Source organism: Amblyomma maculatum, chromosome 2, assembly GCF_055883805.1.
Source record: "Amblyomma maculatum isolate TAMU_Amacu chromosome 2, ASM5588380v1, whole genome shotgun sequence".
Taxonomy (NCBI): Eukaryota; Metazoa; Arthropoda; class Arachnida; order Ixodida; family Ixodidae; genus Amblyomma; species Amblyomma maculatum.
This window is the reverse complement of record NC_139345.1, coordinates 86,641,347-86,660,229: the sequence shown is the minus strand read 5'-3', so window position 1 is coordinate 86,660,229 and position 18,883 is coordinate 86,641,347. Positions and strand designations below refer to the sequence as shown.

The following is an 18,883-nucleotide window of genomic DNA, read 5'->3' as shown; positions in this document are numbered from 1 at the left end:
CAGTGAGGGCTGCATTTAAGGGCTGCATTTCTGTAAAGAATGTTTCTCAATTCTATTCTATTAGCGACGGAGGTGGTCGCTTAGTGTGGATGGCCAGAGCTTCGGGCAGTTTCCAGTGTTGATACCTGCCAGTGGCGATGAATAACATGTTACTCTATCTGCTGCTGGCGTATTAACGCTTACGGTTGGCATTGGTGGCATGCATTGTCGAAAAAAGGAGATTTGCTCTTGATTCATATACAGCTTCCCAGTTCGAGAAATAGAAGGCACATGATAATGCAGAAAAGGCAGAATTTGACGACTTCTTTCTCTTGTTTTTTGTCGCTTGGGAAGAAAACCATCCATAATGTGGTGAAGTAGCCACTTGCTAAATCGTACCGCCCTCCATCGAGAACGTCAAAAGTCGGGAAGAAAAAGAGACTCCCAAATCACTGACCTTTGCTTTTCGTGTCTCGCAGTTGTCTAGATTCTTTCAAGACAACACTCCTTCGTAAAGAGCCGAAAAGCAATGTTACATGCCTACCCCTAACGGCGCAGATTGGAATGAGTACTGCAGCCTGACAGGGCAGATTACAACAGATTATCTGACGGAGAACGGCCCGTAATCTATAGCGTCTTATTAAGGTGTATACGTGTCGGACAGCGCGGAACCGTTTTTAAGGGTAATGCGATTAACCATAAAATAAGATCGGACCTAATAGGCTAAACGCACAGCGCGCTCGTGCTGTCCAGGATCCACGCACAGGTCTACATGTTCGGAGAACTTTCTTTCTGAAAAGAAAGCAGTTGTCTAATCGACTACCCCTGATTCAAGCATATCTTTACAAAATGTGCCGTGAGCATGTGCGACGTCAGAGCCACTAAATCGTGAGCAGTAATAATTTCAGGAGCCCTCGGGCAGCGAGAATAATTTACCTGGTCTTTCACTTCCCCTTCTTTCCTAATCCCCCCCCCCCCCCCCCCCCCTCCCTTTCTATCTCTCTCGTTACTACCGTGGGCTGAAATTGGCGGGTGCGACGGACGCGCTCGCGCGCGCAATTTCCGCCGCCTTGTAATCCGCCCATCATGCAGATGCGAAGCAAATGCGCACACAAAGACACTTCTATTACTCCACCCTCTGTACACGCACTCTGTGATCCCCTCTGTGTCCTAGGTTTCTTTCTGTGTTTCTTGCGAATTCCACCTGTAACTTCACCTTTCGAAGAATGGCTTGTTTTGTGCGCTCGCCGTGATGGCAATACGAACTGTTTGGATTGTAGGCCGCGCACAGAAGAAACACTTTGATGGTATATATGTATCACCCTTTTATATACTCTAGCTCTTTACTTTCTTGTCTGGGTACATATATGGACGAATTTCGGTTATTCCGTCATGAGGTTGTAGACACCTTGTTGCAATTATGCATATTATGCAAGAAGCAGAACAGCCCAGCTAGTCTTTAATGAGGCTAAGATCCAGAGAGAAGGAGACGCTCGATCACGTGCCGAGATGTGGTTCCGCCACATGGTGGCGCCAGAATAAGGACAGTGGTGGGAAATCCTCCCTGCCATGCAAGAGGCATCGACCCGATGCCGCATACGTATAGGAAACAACGGATGAGCGGGGTAAATTATACAGGTTATATGGGCGAGTTTCTGGCTTTGGTTTGAACCCTAGACATGGTTTAATGGTTATAATACGGTAATCTCTAAGAACATTAGGATAATCTTAGACTTCAATTAAACAAAAGATCAGGCAGGTTTTCGGAAAGGGTACTTAACTATCGGTCCTATCCATACCATCAACCAGGTGGTGACAAATGCTCGAAATATAACCAGGCCTTATATATAGCTGACTCAGTAGAAACCTCGGCAGTCACACGAGCATTGCGAAATCATGGTGTAAACGAGCCATATGTGAAAGTACTGGAATATATTTATAGGGGCTGCACAGTAATAAAATCCCCATACGAAAAGGTGTTAGGCCAGGAGACATGATCTCCCCAGTAGTATTCACAGCTTGCTTAAAGGAAGTATGCAGAGGCTTGAAATGGGAGCCGTTAGGGATAAGGGTTGATGAAGAATACCTCGGTAATCTGCGATTTGCTGATGACATTGTCTTGCTAAGTAACTCAGGGGATGAACTGCAAAGAATGCTTGATGACCTAATGAAGCAACAGCAGAAAGGCAGGCTTGAAAATCAATATGCAGAAAACTGAGGTAGTGTTCAGCAGCCTCGGGAAGGAACAGCAGTTTACAATAGGTAGCGAAGCACTGGAAGTGGTAGGCGAATGCGTCTATATTTAGGACAGGTAGAAACCGCAGATCCGGACCATGAAAAGGAAATGACTAGGAGAATAAGATTGGGATGAAGCGCATTTGACAAGTACTCGCAGATTATGATTAGCAGCTTACCGTTATCGCTCAAGAGGAAAGTATGCAACAGTGGCATCTTACCTGTACTCACCTATGGGGCTGAAACGTGGAGGCTAGCGAGGAGGGTTCTACTTAAATTGAAGACAACGCAGAGCGCATGGAACGAAAAATGGTATACGTGTTACGTTAAGAAATAGGAATTGCTCAGAGTGGGTCAAAGAAATAACACGAGCTAATGACATTCTAGTGGAAATCAAGAATTAATGGGCATGGGCAGGTATGTCGTGCGAAGAGAGGATAACCGATGGTCGCTTAAGATAACAAAATCAATCCAAGGGTAGGAAAGTATAGCAGGGGGCGGCAGAAAGTTAGGTTGGTTGATGACGTTAAGAAGTTCGCATGCAGGCCTCAAGTGGGTGCAGCTAGTACAGAACCCGGTTAATTGGAGGAATATGGGAGAGGCCTTCGCCTTGCAGTGGTTACGTCCGGCTGATGATGATGACGACGACGACGACGACGACGACGATGATGATGATGATGATGATGATGATGATAATGATGATGATGATACGGCTTCATACTCGCAACTACTACTTCAGACTTCGGCTGTCGAGAGGAGCGGAAAGTTCCTTGTGGGAGCATCTCGTAGTTCCCTTTGTTGAGGCGGCGGAGTACCTGGCAGGGGCCAAGTGACGACGAAGAAGCTTATCAGAGCACCCTCACAAACGGATCGGGCTCCACACCTAGACTTGGTATCCTGGCGTGTAAGCCAGGCTGTAGCTCTATGGCGCAGGCTGTAGCGCTGGGAGTAGTGGTCTTGTTATTGCCGAATTCGCTGTCGAGTAAGTTGGCGTGCGGCTTCGCCGGCCCGAATAAATTGGTCAGCGCCCTCCATCGAACCAACCAAATAAAACAAAATAAAATGGAGAGAAGCGTGTAGTTTTATGGAGCGCAGTTATGCGAACCTGATGTACGGCAGCATTTGGTTCCAGTTCCCATGATCATCGTCTGCATACATAGAAATCATGTTGGCGATTGTCTTGTTAAGCCGCTCAGCCAATACATTTTTTTTTTTTAGGATAGCAGGCTGTTGCCTTGCTATGGATGGTATACCACTAAATCGAAAGTCATAGCTCATGATTGCCGACGTAAACGAGGTTTTCATGTCAGTTAAGACGACTATTGCGCTCACGACGAAAAGTTGCCTAGTTGGCAAATAACGCCTCGTTGTTCTCAAACCACGTCTTGGCCGATTCTTGAAGCGCGAAGCACATGTACGCTCATCAGCTTCTGCTCGTCGTCCCATTGGTTGAACGCGGTCCCATGGTCAAAACTGGCCAACCAGTCTTCCACATCCTCGAACCGGTCGCTGTGAAATGATGGCGGTAATCGAGGTGCGCTGCTGGAGTACTGACTTGTCTGGCTGCTCGCACGGCTGTGGTCAGTAGCTCAGACTCGAGTTGGAGGCCTCGGAGGCGACGGCTCGCTGTGTGAATGGGGGTGGCGTCCGCATGTCGGTGTGCAGCGTCACTGATGTATGGTATGTAACGTACATAGTATGTAACCCAGCACCGCCACCAAATGTCACCGGCAGATGAGACAAAAAGCAGAACAGCCCAGCTTGTGTTTAATGAGGCGAAGCTCGAGAGAGAAGAAGACGCTCGGTCACGTGCTAAGATAGGGTTTGACCACATGATGGCGCCAGAGGGACAGTGGTGTGGCAACATGGAAAAGAAGCTCTGCTCATCCCATTAGCTATATATACTTTTCACTAGGAAACAGAGCTGGATCTGATAAAGAACTTGTTCCATTTTTTTTTACTGTCTTCCCCACGTATTTGAAGATACATTAAAGGGAGTGGAAAAGCCTTTTTGACTATGTCGGTAACGTTCAAGTTTTGCTGTGCAAGTTTAAATTTTTTTTGTCATGCGTTATTGTTTTGTACAAGACATTGTGAGGAACAGATCTCTGTCCCCTCTCCCATCGCAGTAGCGCAGTAGAGTGAGAAAGGCAGAAAAATTATAAAAATGCAATATGTTTGCATACGTTTTACTGGCTCTGACTGCAAGCATTGGTTCTACAGAACGGTATACAATACGGAAAGAATTTCCGCACAAAGTCGCACCTTTCCGTCAACATTATCAAGTGTGGAAAGCTATAAAGCCAGCTTTTATAATTCATCTGACATCTTTTCTAATCAGGAAACATATTGAGGGCGTCGTAGCGTTCCGTGTAAAAATGCCGTTTGCCTTCGAGCATCGCAGACTACTTTGCCAGTGCAATGATGGACTTATGAATGAAGAAGCAGTCGTAGGGCGTTCCCGCAGTACAAAACACCGGACTACAGAACGCAAAAACAACAACAACAACAAAAATAATGCTCGCGAAAGAATGGAGTCTTCGAATGGGCGACTCGTGCTCATAAATTAATACCATACGACGTATGCTCGTTCGCAATGGTATACAAACACGTCTCAGCGGGTCCGTCTCTTAATGGCCCCGTAATTAACCGAATGAGTAGCGATTGCCGCACAAGCACTTAGCGAGCTTCGAACTACACTGCAAAAACGCGCCGAGGACGACTTAACATCTGTTCCTCACGATTTGTTCCTCATTTTTCCGCGTGCTCTCTACATGTGCATACAGCTTGCTTTGTTGTTTCTTTTTTTGCATAATAAGACAGAAAGACTGTTCTGACATTGGATAGTAGATATGTGTGCTTAACGTTCCTGGCTATTTCGGCTGGAATGCACACGGTGGACGGCTTAGTCGACCTCTGGGCATGTCTTTAGCTGCACGTAATTCTTCTCAAACACGCGAATACTTATTCCGTGTGGAAGCCATGCTGCTGCTGTCCACTTGACGCATCGTGTTTAATTTTAGACGGCATCGCAGAGTTCGAGGAGAGCCGATGCTTTTGGCAACGTTACAATAGTCGATGTATCTACCAAGAACGATTCTTTTTTTTTAAATATTTGCGTCCAGCGCCTCTGGCAATAGTCCACGCGCCTACTTTTTCGTGGATAACATTTATTTTTAAACTCTGTGTAGTTGTTTTCGATACTTTCCGAGAAAAGTCGAAGGTAAGGAATGTGAGCTTTATGCAAGTCACCAGAAAAGTTGGAATGCCTTGACCAGCTCGCAGTGATGCTTCCTTCGGTCCAATAGAAGGCGACTGCCATTCAAACGTAACGTACCTTAACACAACGACTAGCAGTTGTGGCGCATGAGCACTTTTATGTGTAGTTATATGTAATATTTATATATATACTACCAGAGTTTTAAATGATACGGTAAGCCCCGACCCAGTCACCAACTAAGAGCTGTTTAATGTTGCCCATGGTGTTAGAAGTAGCTTGTCGCCTATGCTAAATTGCAGTATTTTGTTTTTCGTTCATCAAAGTTAATTTTAAAGACTAATCCTTACATCCTTATTGAGTTTCCCTGGCCCATTAGTCAAAATCAAACTTTGGCGGCAGGAAATTTTCAGGTCAGTAAAGATAATAATTTCGCTTGGCTCTTGTGGCTATCGCTTGAATGAAAAGAGTAAACTATTTTTTTGTTATCTACTGGGATTTCTTACAGAACTATGAATTTTTAAAATTACCTAAAGTCTTCCTTGTAACACCCTGTGTATATATATATATATGTACGCACTGCTCAAAGACTGAGTTGTACTCGTCTATGCCTCAAGCGCTGGCGCGAAATACGTTTTGAACCACACGTCTCTCTTTAGCGTTTTTGGTAGCCACTTGACGGAATCAAAGCAGTTAAAACGACATCCGCAAGCAAAATAGAGGAAACTTCATTTCTTTTTTTTTTTATAGCGAGTGCTACGTACGGAAACGTTTATCCTTTTCAGAAATGTCGTGCTCTGTAGCAGATTAAAACAAAAATTACACGCTTGTAGCTTTAATGCGCTGATAATATGTACGCAAACTACAGTGACCTACTAGCTTGGTTAACAAACGTTTCTTAACAGGTTGTGTATTAAACAAAAGCTAAGAATTGTCGTGTACAAAAAAAGACGCGTGTCCCAGTTGCTCCTTGCTAATTCAGCGAACAACCGACGAATGAAGGTCGGCATTTAATGCCTCTAGTAAGCCATCGCAAAAAATAGAAAAACCTACCTTCATAAAGACAGTTCTATTTTGGTAGTTTGTCCCCTGTTACTACACAAACGCAGCGTGCAGGTTGCGTGTTTCTGGCTTTCTCACACGGCATCCCAGAAACTCAACAGCGTGCCCCCTCTCCCTTCCTCTTCTCGCTCGCCGCTTTCCTCTCCATTTGGTGATTTTCGCTTCTGGGTGTCATTTTATTATGCCAATTACTCGCGTAATTGCAAGGTGTCCTCGGTCTCGCATGATTGAATGCGAGGCTGCCTAATGGCGCCCAGTAATGATGATTGCTGTCTCCGCACGCCGCGGCGGCCTGCACGCCATCTAGCGTCATTCCAATTGGCACCGCGGCGGGAAGAATGCGAACGGTGCGTTTAGCTAGCAGCAGTGCAATGTGTTCCAGTTAAGTATTAATGCCATCCCGCATACGTTTATAAATACGCAGTCACGAAGGCCCTCTGCCATTCTGCTACGTGCAGCTGTCGACAGTCGGAGGAAATTCGGAGTGTGTACACCGCGTGGTAATTTGCATTGTAGATACTCGCTTTGCATCGTTTCGTTGGACTTCGACCGGCCCCCTTAATAGTATGCCGGGCGAGAAACGCGGGGTGGGCTGTTTCATCCAACTATTGCTTATCGTGTTCGGGTAATCGTGTGCCGTGACTTATAAGTCTAGCTCGCCGTGTATATTAGCCCCGGCAGGCGCACGGTCGAATTAAAAATAGGCAGCAGCCTTATCAGGAGAGCGGCAAATGGTTGAGACTGGTTATCGACGTCATATATACGATTTTCTTGGCCTATTGCCTGGACTAATTCTCATTGCACGCCTTATCCCGTGATTACCGCTTTACGAGCTGGATGCTTTCTTACAGGACAATTGAGCAGTTATAGAAAAGCCATAGAGCGAGACCGAAAATTCGGTCGCATTGTTCCAGACGTCAATTATGCCTCGCGCCGTTCGTCTATGCCTTCGGGCGGAGCGAATGTGTTTGCGTTTCGCTGAGCCCGACGGCGAAAAGCAACATAACGGTGACTGTTCCAAGTCCTGACAACCGAAAAGAATTTGACAGTCACAAAGCTACGCTAGGAAGAAAATCGACGGAGAAACACATTAACCCCTGCAGCGTCACACTAAGCTCTCTATGTCTTGTCTTCGGCAGTGTGTGTCTCATTTTTCTTACTTCTTTCTTCTCCTGTCCGAGTTATTTGGCTCATTGTTCCCCGCCCCTTCTTGTTGTGTACGCGCAGGCTTCTATTTTCTGGAGCGAAAAAAAAAAAAAAAAAGGGGGGGGGGGGGGGTAAAAATAAAAGCAGGACCTAGCGACTATGGGTGTCAGTCTCATTACAGGCTGTGTGTTATTACGCTCCGAGCATGACACCCAACGTCGTGACGCGACGAGGAAACAACGAAAGGGTGCTGCCCGCCTGCCTGCGTGGAAGCGGGCTTTATTTCTAGCACATAAATATGTAAAAAGCAAATATCTGAAGAAAAATGGCCACAGACAGCCAACCGCGGTGCTCTCGGCTTTCAAGTCGATGCTCCAAAGGAGGTGTGATTATCTCGTCAGAGGCGCTGGAGGCCATCGCACATTTCAGGCATCGCCGGGTGAGCCACTCTGCTCGTGTGCAGGAGCCCCTACTCAATCCCCTCGAGCCCGCACGAACAAACACACAAACTCACGGGAGCTTCGATCGCGCCCTTGCCATCGCAGCTACACCCTTCTATACGCGAAGATTAGGACTGACGAGCCTTGCGTGCTATGCTTGCGAGTACACACAAACACGTACGGTAGACGAGGGAAGCGCGTTATCTAGAGGCAGCACTGTCAACTTCTCGGCGCTGCCTTATGTATACACGTGCGCACATACGCACGTACACATACTCCTGGGCAGCGAACTGCGCTCGAGCCCTAAGTAGGAGGAGGGGCCCGTGCCGTTTTACCCGGCTGCCCATCACGCAACTACGAGAGCGTCGTTTAGGGTCGAGCCGAGTTCAAAGAGACGCTGCCGCTCGCGCACGGAGCCTGGGGCAGCGCGAAGCCGATCGAGCGATCGCGGCTCGCTCGCTTATCCGTGCGCCCGCGATTTGCCTCTTTGGACCCGCTGCGTTCAGAAGCCCAGCTCTGATCCTTATATGAGCTTGGCACGCTGTTTCGGCTCGTTCAATTTTGTGGTAGTGCCGTGGCTAATTGTGAGCCGTTTCTGCCTAATTCGGCAACGTCGCCTCGAGTCAGGACTGTCAGTGCGTAGTTCCTGCTTTCGTTCGTTAAAGACCAAACGGAGAAATGACCGTAATGGCTAATTAAGGATCGCGTGCGCGGAGGTCTGCGCAAAATATCGCGTTCGGGTGCTACAGGTAAATATAAGGACTAACGTGAAGCCAAATGCCCTTTCTTTGATATTTATGCCAGGTCACTAGGCTCACGGGAAATTCGCCCGCGCAGCAAAGGTGTCCTCGCATGTTTTAGTACCAGTCTACGGAAATGACATTGACGAAAAGTTAGCATTACGTTTCTTCGCATATCGATGCAAACACATAGCAAGAGTCATTGTATAGCATGATTTCACATTCCAGCTTTCTGCAGGACTCGGACTTAAAGAGCGTAGTTTTGAAATACACTCTGTATGCAGCTGCACAGTGTACAAACATGTACTGCGTAAAATGCTCCCAACTCCGAAATAGCGACGCACGATGATGTATCGCAGGCCCGAAGTCGATACAGGTGGGGCTGAGGGATGCATACGCGCATTCACGACCTGCCTGTTTTTCATGCTCCATCATGTTCTGCATGCCCAACTGTTGTGGCGATAACAAATGGAAACACGAAAGAAGACACCTCTGCACAGTTGGCTTAATTACATGCTATGCGTCTATGTTGTATATAGCTCGCGCGAAGGCCAGTGAGTCAGACTCGTACAGTCTGACGGTCAAACACCCAAAATAAAATAACGTGCATAGAAGGTGCGGGAAGAAAATGAGGAAAAGAGAAAGAGGCCGCTTATTTTGCACCCCGCGCGGTTGCACTATTGCTCGGGGAGCCTGTGGTTACGGGCTGCCGAGTTCGACAGCCAAAAAAATAAATATATTTTGGAGAGGCTTAACCCGCCCTTGCGAGCGTAGCACCCCAGGTGTCAGGCCGCTCTCTCGGGACCAATCACAGAGGACAGGACACCAGCACACGTCTCTTTCGCTGAAGCGCACCGCTGTGTGGCGCTAGCCTCAGCGGCCATGGCAAGTTTCCGCGTGAAATTACGCGCCTCACGGCGTGCTCCGGAGATATCTGCGCCTCTGTTAACTTGAGTTGCGCTTCCCCGCCGACCTCTCTTCCGCGCTCTCTCTGCGCTTTTCGTGGGGCCGTGGGACGCGCGAAACAGTAGTCAGCGGAACGTCGATGCTCGCGAGACAGCCAAAATGCGGCAGCGCAGAAGCAGCCAGCATTCGGGGACGGGTTCTTTCGTTCGTTCGATGGCTGTCGCATAGACCGTGAGACGCGACGGGTCACGCGGTGGGCGTTGCGGGAGGAGCCCGTTTTCCAATCTTGTGGGTTGGCCGCTACCAGGAATGCACGCCACCTTGTGATTTTGTGTTGGAAAGAAAAAAGAAAAGAAGAAAAGATCGCAGGAAAGTACTCTGTAATTTGTTAGGAGGCTGCGTGGAATAACGAGATACTTTGATTTGTAGCTCGGTGCAACAGGGGGAGGGGGCATCACCTTTTTACCCCTCACACCGTTCGTATACTCTTTTGCGTTTCATGCTTTTTTGCACATATTGCTTTCCGTTTCCCCCTCCAGGTTATAACCAAGCGAGCCGCGCGAGGACTTCGAGAACGGAGGCAGGTGCTCTCTCGCGCACTTCGCTTGAAAGCTCCCGCTCGAATTCCTCATTTAGCTGACGAGGTTTCAAGAGAGCAGGAAGAGCAGATGCCTCGCATCGCTGCATAGCTATTCTCATGGGCCAATTAATACGGTTGCAGTAGAATAAGAAATCGAGGCGCTGCGCGATCCACCGATTCGAAAGTCCTTCTCGTCCTTGTCGCTGGCGGAGAGGAGAGAGAGAACCGTGGCGTAAATTGCACCATGTGCCGATACTTTAGAAAGCATAAAAAAAGAAGTCAGAACTTCATCGGGTCATGAAAGAGCGGTGGATAAAATACAAAGAGAAAAAAGTCAAGCAATACTTAATGACAAAATGTGACCAATAGAAAAAGGAAAGACACGGTTGATTGATCGATGCGTTCGACATTCGGAGGATTCCGGAGTGGATGTTTTGCGTCGGTAATTACACGTGACGCCTTCGAAAATAGAGACAGCTGTTGGAATGGTCATGCCAACGAGCTATATAGGCATCGAGTCCGCTTTGCAGATCGAGGAGCTCCGCGTTTGGAAGGTATGCACGGATGCGGAATGACAGTGGCTGTCACTCCTGAAAAACTATACCTTTCTGTCAAAGTTCTTCCTCTCTCTTTCTTGCCTTCTTTTCTCATTTACTTACACGTTCCAAGACCGCTGTCCATATATCGTCCGTAACTTATTACAGAGCTTGGCAAGTTTGGTGCTTGTTCAAGCCCCGCAGTCCCATTATACGCGGGACATATTCGAGTGCATTTCCATTGCTTATAGCGAACGCTAGCAGAAGCAATAAACTGTTTGTATAGGGAATAGATCGAATACATATGCGTTCACGTTGGAGATATAGCTTCCGGCTGTTATTAAATTTTGAGAATGCCAAAAGCAAAAGTTCTTCCAATTTATACTTTTTCTCTATGCCAGTGATTGATGTCGGCACTGAGTAAGCGTGTAACTCGTGTGTAACGTGTACAGAGTATATAATAGTTATTCAATAAAGTTTCATTTCGATTAGACTCTCTTGAATATATAAAAAAAAAGAACATATATTTTTAGCATTGCATGGCGTAAGGTGCTGCAACTCTTGTAAAATTGTTCCGATCTTTGCAGCACCAAAATTTAGCTTCTATAAACTCCTACGAATCTGGGATACGATCTGTGGCGACTTGCACAAAAAAACTTCTACTGAATTCTACTACAAGGACACCGTGTGGGCGATATTGAATTGGTTTTCAGGAGCAAAATGAGTGCCTGCTGATGTACATCCGGCGTCAAAAGTTTATTGGGCACGCGATTCGCTGCAAAGAGGTGTAGCCAAGTACGAAATTTAGTTCAGCAGAAGGTCGTATAATGTGATTTGAAGGTTATCGCTTCTGTTTCGGCCGAACACTTCCGGCCGAAAACTGAAATTCTCCTGCTGTAGCGGTTCTTTATTCGCCGGTGAAGATGCCGATTCAGGCTATAGGAAAGGGAACCAGAGAGGCCAGCAAAAGTAATGTATTTTTTCTGTTCACCGCTCTTGCGAAAATAAATAATATTATTGATCCAAGCGAGTTAACCCTAAAAAAGAAAAATCACATCCAAATTGCTTCAGCCTCTGTAGTGTAACCTTGCGCCATTAACACTGCCATGCGACAGAATCTGAGACGTGTGATACGCACAACCAGCAGAAATTGAGTTTGATGTGAATTTGCGCATTCTTTCAAATATAGTATTAGTGCCCGCAGAATCCCGGCACGTCCTAACGGTAAACTATAGACCTGCTACTCACTTGTTCACTACCAATTACAATGACCACTGCGAAGTACTTTGCCACTCTCATACAGAAGTTGCATGCTATAGCACTTATGGACGAGCGTAAGTGCAAGCCCTTCGATTCCGGACAATTAACAGTTTAACTGAGAATTTAGAAAAGAAAGCATTCTTTAGTCAGCCTATGTGGATGTATATTTTCTGTCAGTATTCTGTGTGGGCCTGCTATTCTACCGCTCTTTGTGTACAGCAAAAACAATCTTATCGATGCAGCGTGCGAGCTTCTTCCATAGCTATAGAAGGTGTGCGCATATGCACACTTCAATACAAATTTCTTGTAGCATCTGTCCGCGGGACGAAAGCCAAAACGCACAAGGGCGTCGCTTATCCGTCCTATGAAATCTGTATTCCGATGTGTCCTGGCAGACAGACAAGTATACTTCATTAGGTTGAACGGAAAAGCCTATCTTGCGACGCATTTTAGAATATACGACCTGCATTGCACAATGCAGGCACAGGTGGGGAAAATACGAGCGAGGTATTTATTCAGAGCTCAGTAACCAAATTCATTTTTACTTCTGGCTTAAGAGAGCAGCGAGGAGGTTATGCATTCAGAACCGAAACCGCCCAGAAAAGAACAACAACAAAAAGATTGCTTTTTGTTCATACTTCGGGAGTGATACTTGAATGCATGGTAATAGATCTGATGTTCCCTTTTATGCTGTTCTTGTTTGTACATGTGCTGCATATAACGCAGAAAGGTGAAAAGGGTGAGGGAAAGGCGACGTTCACGAAATCGCATATTGACCAACAAAGCGGCGTCTCTTCGGAACCGAAAGTGAAGGTGTCAGGATACACACATAGTGAAGCCTATAAAAGCATTTCAACGCCATAAACTCTACAGGTGCCTGCACCGATACCCGCCCGTCGTTTTGTACTTTGAGCTAGCTCCAAATCATTGGCATGGAAAGAAGTGACTGTTGTTATTGACGCCGCTCCGCTGTCGCTCTAGAAACAAGTCGAATGCTTTAATAAATAGAACAACCCTGCATTGGCTCGTTCCCTATGGCGTAAGTATATAGACCTGTTTTCTCCGTGACAGATATATAACCCGTGCCGTATAAAACACAGCACCCCCGGGAAATGAGACAACAAACAAACAAAGGAGGCATTGAATGGAAAATAATATAAAGGCGACAGCTTCACGTACTTATTTGGAGTCCTTTTTTGTTTTTGTTTTCTTTTGTTCTATGAACACCCGAACACCTGCTGCGGCGGTGGTGGCGGATGGAGACGTCAGATGGCCGAGTGCGGGGTATCCGGCGCCGTTCCAGTACATGACATGCATGTATGCATGTACCGTACTAGTTGTCCCGCCGAGAGATTAGGCCGCAGCCCCCACTCGAATCGAGCACGCACAACGCGCTAGCGTTTACGGCACAAAACGCGCTCTTCATCACAACGAACCGAGCAAAGACCCCGCGAACGACGCCTTTTTGGAAGCTCCCGCTCTTCTTTCTCGTCTTTACTATGCTTACAACTCTTATCTTTGGTTGGTCTCGACGACTGTTGGTGGTGGCGGCGTCCCGCAAACGAACACAATCAAGTGGCGACCCAAAGGGTTGATTGCGTGTGCGCGGGGGCCATCTGGGAAGCGGGCGGTTAACGCCCACCTGAATTCGTGGGCGGAGACGTGCTCGCCTAATGGAGACCAGCGCGGGGTCGCGCCGCCGCCCCGCGCGCGGTCGGATGAAATGGCACCACCACAAGGCACCGGTGGTTTCCGACCGCTGCGATCATCGCTAGCCAGAACGGACGTTCTCTCTGCGGGTGCGCTGAGATGCGCCTGCGTAGGCAATGGGTTCGTACGCATATGCGATCGCAGTTTGTGAGCGAGTACGTATATAGCCAAAACTCGGGCCATTCTGGTGATTTATTGTCGTTCGCCCATCCCGGGCACCCCGCCGGTGTGGGAAGGAAATAAGACCGAAAGGGATGTGAGAAGTGCGCAACTTTCATGAGCATTCTGATTAATACCGAAACTAGACATGGGGCCCCTGAATGAAGTATACGGCAGCAACTGGTGGAGGTATGCTTGTCTTTGATTACCGCAGTTGCTGCTACAAAGGAGCAACAGATCGCGACTTAATTTTTTTCTTACTCGCGCTCTGCTGTCTGGGCACTTTAGGCAGCTGTTAACGGTGACATCAGTTTGATGAATAGTTGAGATCAAGGGTGATTATCAGTCTGTGCATTTATTTTTATTTTATTTTTTATTTTTTGCCCCCCCGCCAAGTGAATGTGTTTTACGTCTGAACTATTCTGGGGAATGCGACGCGTTAAAGCGAACAATGCTGTTCATTCCGGCGCACGGCACGATGTCCTAACGCCTCGCTCTTGTTTTCATTTTTTTTTTCTACCTACTGCAGGTCTGGTTCCAGAACCGGCGAGCCAAGTGGCGCAAGCAAGAGAAAGCCGCAGGCAACGCACTCCAGTCGCAAGGCTACAACCCTTACTCTACGGCACAGTCTCTAAGTTCGTCCACTCCTACCATGGCCGGAGCTCACCCGTCGCCGTCCGTAGCAGCCGCCGCTGCAGCTGCGGCCGCCTTCGGCTCGTTGTATGGCCGCAAGCCGCCCTCGGCCGGATGCCCGGAGTCCAGCCTACTGAGCGCAGCCAGGCTCTCGCCCTACATTGGTTCGGCGGCGATGCCGCTCCTCACTCCAGGTCATGCGTTCTTCCCCATCAGTCCGTTTGGGCCCTTCCTGCCGCCGTCGTTGCCGGCGCTGTACCAGACTCCGGCCCCATTCCAGAACTGGCTGGCCACGCTGTCTGTGCACAACCGGCAGCGGACTGACATCACGCCTCCCGACGTGACGGCACCGCCGACCACGGCGCCCGTGTTGCCACCTTCCCCGCCGTCATTAATTCACCAAAGAGTGCCTCCAGCAGTGGCTATCCCGCCACCACCACCGCCACCTCCGTCCAACGCCGCTGCCGCGGCTGCTGCCGTTGCGGCAGCATCTCTTGTGCCTCCTCCCCCGCCGCTAACGGCGGCTGCAGCAGCGCAGAGACCGCTGCTGGGCGGCAGCAGCCCGGCGAGGTCTTCGTCCAGCGTGTCGCCTGGTGTGACGGCTACCAATCTTTCACCGTCCGCGTCTCCGCCCACAGGCGGAGGAGACCGTCGGAGCTCGAGCATCGCCGCGCTCCGCATGAAGGCGAGAGAACACGAGATCCAGCTGGAAATCATGCGCAAGACGAATGGCGAGATCACGAGTTAAGACAGCCTGCTTGAACAGAGACAAGAGAACTCCTATCGTTGTCCACTGCGGGATTACCTTAGATCTCCGCGCTCAATACTGAGGGCTTCCGTTCTGTGGAATTCCGTGGCAGCTGACGCAATCGATGACTTTCCTAGTGCCTTGCTGTTGACCGCAGTGATAATCATGCTTATTGCAAGAGACGTCCTTATACTCTCCCTGAGTGGCGCCTACTCTTGACAGCCTCCGACATCGTCAGTTCCAAAGACCCGTTCATGGCAGGACAGTTTAACACCGAATGGAATGTGCGTGGTTCAAAGTGCACGACAACCTTGCAGCTTCGGGAGCGTGTGTGAGATATGAGGGTTTGGAGGCGTAAAGAACTGCTAGACCAAACAAACGGACCTAAATGCCGTGGTTTACGCTTACTCTGTGTTAAATGCTTTCGTTCAGGTGTGCGACATCAGCTGGATTTCGGCGTACCGAGATGTCTTTTGTGTGAGATGACTCTATGTTATGTCCGTGGCAGGCTGAACGGACCCTGCACACCGGTGTATATCAAGATCTTCCCCTCATGGCAAAACCAAAAAGAAGGATGCAATAAGACCCTTTTTTGCTTCTCTTTATATATCATCCGTGATTTACTTGTGTTATGTGCGGCTGCTTTGTTGTCATTATGTGAGATAATTCGTCTCATTATGTGTGATCAGTGGTGTATAGTATTTCATTATGGCTTTTTCGTTTCTTCGTTGAACATCCTTGTGCTAGTGCTGCTATTTATACTGAGACATGTGAATTCATTACGTGAACAGACTGTCGTCAATTGAAGTACATATTTGTGTTAACCGAAGCGCGCAAATAACATTCCATCCTTCCGTATACCCAAGTGCTAATTAATCTTTCTTGTCTATGCAAAACACGGTTGAAACAACCGTATGTCAGGCGCTTTCTGCTGCTGGCTGCGGAGTGGGTGCACGCTGATGAATCTCCAGCCTAATTTTCGCTTAAATCGCAGCCACCGGGTTTAGTATGCAGTGCCTGTAGAACTACAACGCACAGCTTTTCCACAATGCCAAGAAGCTCAGAAGTGGCTCAGCAGAGCTCAGAAGAGCTCAGAAGAAGCTCAGAAGTACTGTGCTTTCTAGACGCTGAAATGCTCTAACGTTTTTTTTTTTGTTTTTTTTTTCGGAAACTGAATCCGAGGACAAAAATATACGGTCCATGTTAACTGTAGTTGATTGGCGAAAGTGCCTTAAATATAGCGTGTGGAATCAATAGCAATATAGGGAGTGAAGACACTGGCTGGGACATAGCTGATGCGCATTATACCTCGGAAAAACAAAGAAACAAACACAGTCCACAGCCTGCTATGCAATTCTGATAATGTGCTTATAGAGCTTCGTCTAGACAGATTAATCGCCATAAATAAACATACTGCTTACAGAGGCACCAAGTTGTAATGCCAACTTCAAGGAAGTGACAAATAGCCGACGCGGTCCCAAGGCTAGGTACACTTCTGTGAAGCTGGAAAACAAACACACGAGCACAACGACAAGACGTGCGACTTGATTACATACTTTGCAATTTGGACGGGCTGCTCAAATCCTAACCTTAACTATGTATTCCCTATACTCCTTTGCAATATTGAAACTCAGAGTCTATAATTTTTGAGAGCGCCTATTCTATGGGTATACCTGCGTACGTATTTTGTGGAGTGACAGGGTCATGTATGCAAAGCATCGATATAACTTTATCAATGAAAGAGTATTACAAAAGCGGCATTCGCAGATCTAGAATTAGTGCATGTGACGCACTCTTTGTATATGCCCTGGTTCCGCGTGTGATTCTGGATTATCCTGGAACACTTTCGTGTAAATTGAAAATAATTGTGCATAAGAGGTACGAACAAAGCCGAATTCAGTAGCGTAAAGTGCTGGCGCCTTCGACCAAGCGCTCATTTGTATATTGCGGTGGTAACTCTATACTTCCGTTTATGCAGGCTTAGTTGAAGGAACTCCTGAAGCTCTCAGTTTGAACGAATGCGTTCACACGTAAAGGCAACTAACTGCCATCCACTTGTGTATGCTGCGGCTAGAAGTTGCTTTGTTAGTGGCTACTTGAGCTATTTGACAGGACGGAGAACAAGGCACTGCTGCTTGCTTATCACGTTTATTCGAATACAGCATGCTCGTTTCAAAAACGTATCGCGACCCCTAGAAACCGCGACGAAGGAAACAGGTTCTCATTGATTACGGTACTGAAACTAGTAGATATTGTTACGGGAGCAGCAATATTATAGGCGCTCAAGCATCCGAAATTCCAAAGAAGCAATCGCTGATCTATTACACCGCCAGTACTGATCAAATTCCATAAGAGAATTAAAATAAAATAAAATATAAATGATTTGTTTGTGCGGAAAACAAACAAACAAACCATTTTTAAAAGACTGTACACGTTACGTTCCCAGACATTTTTCCACTCTACAAGATTAAAGATGGTGAAGAACTTGTGTTTAGCCTGCCTAATGTATTTGTTTTGATTGTTATTTTCTGCTGTCCTGTTCCAATATTGGCCGACTATTAATTTCTAGCTGCAGCGATTAAAAATGGATCGCAAAGTTTAACCTAGCAGTCGAAGAAACGCTGTATAGATTTCGGCGTCAATGGCAGTTTAGCAAGAAACTAAAAAAAAAAAAATAACAACAAACAAACAACAATGACAGGGTGACGGCGGCTTCGATAGTAAAAAAGCGCGCTTACTTCCTTTTTTTCTTTTTTCTGCGCGACAAACTTGGGACTTGCTGGGATTTCGTGCAGTACTGCTTTTAAAGCGGTCGTTGTCCCATGAAAGTCCTCTCCAGTGAATGGATTGATGCATCGAACCTATTGTTCCATCATTGTTTCTGAATTTCTCTAACATCTGTCCACTACTCTTATTTGTCCGCACTCCTCAGTACCATTCCGTTCTGCCAGTGATTGTCATTTTGTTTATGGACGTTAATGCAAACGGAGCTGTGCGTATCTAACACAGATGTGAGCTCTACTTGTTGCATTGCTAATGGTTCTTTTTTTGTTTTTTGTCTTGCTCATCGGCGATTCATGCATCACAAGCTATTTATTAACAGCGTTTTTCTTGTGAAGTGAGTGAGCCAGTGGAGTATTAATATTACGAGTCTGCATAAATACATGCAGCGTGTACAGAAACCTTCATGCATGTGCACCTCTCTTTTCTTTCTGTTTGAGAAAAGTTTTTCATTGAAGAGTATATTCAGCGCTGACTTGATGACGATTATGTACATTCCGCGCTTTCGGTTTGTTGGGAAAAATAAAAGAAAAGTATCTATATTTCTTAAAATATGTCCGACCATTTTTTCCTCATTCTGCTGCTCTTTTGAATAGCACAATGCGTTTTCAGAACGGTGCGTTCAATATACGAATCTCGGTCCAGACAACATAAAATTTGGGTTTAAAGCTATTAGCGATACGTCTTCGCAACCTGTGCAGGTGGGCTTTACAGCAAGACGGACATCAAGTACAAGATAAGTCTGGTTAAA

The 18,883-nt window shown here is 47.1% G+C and overlaps 1 protein-coding gene across 1 annotated transcript in view; it reads left to right on the top strand.

The window, feature by feature from the left end:
• Positions 1 to 16,474, top strand: part of LOC146199213 (uncharacterized) — a 72,279-nt gene extending 55,805 nt beyond the window's left edge. The window contains exon 4 of the mRNA XM_084594689.1: positions 14,500 to 16,474. Coding sequence (XP_084450815.1) covers positions 14,500 to 15,351 — 852 coding nt within the window. The 3' untranslated portion in view covers positions 15,352 to 16,474. The remainder of the gene's footprint in view (positions 1 to 14,499) is intronic.
• The last annotated feature ends 2,409 nt before the right edge of the window (positions 16,475 to 18,883 follow it).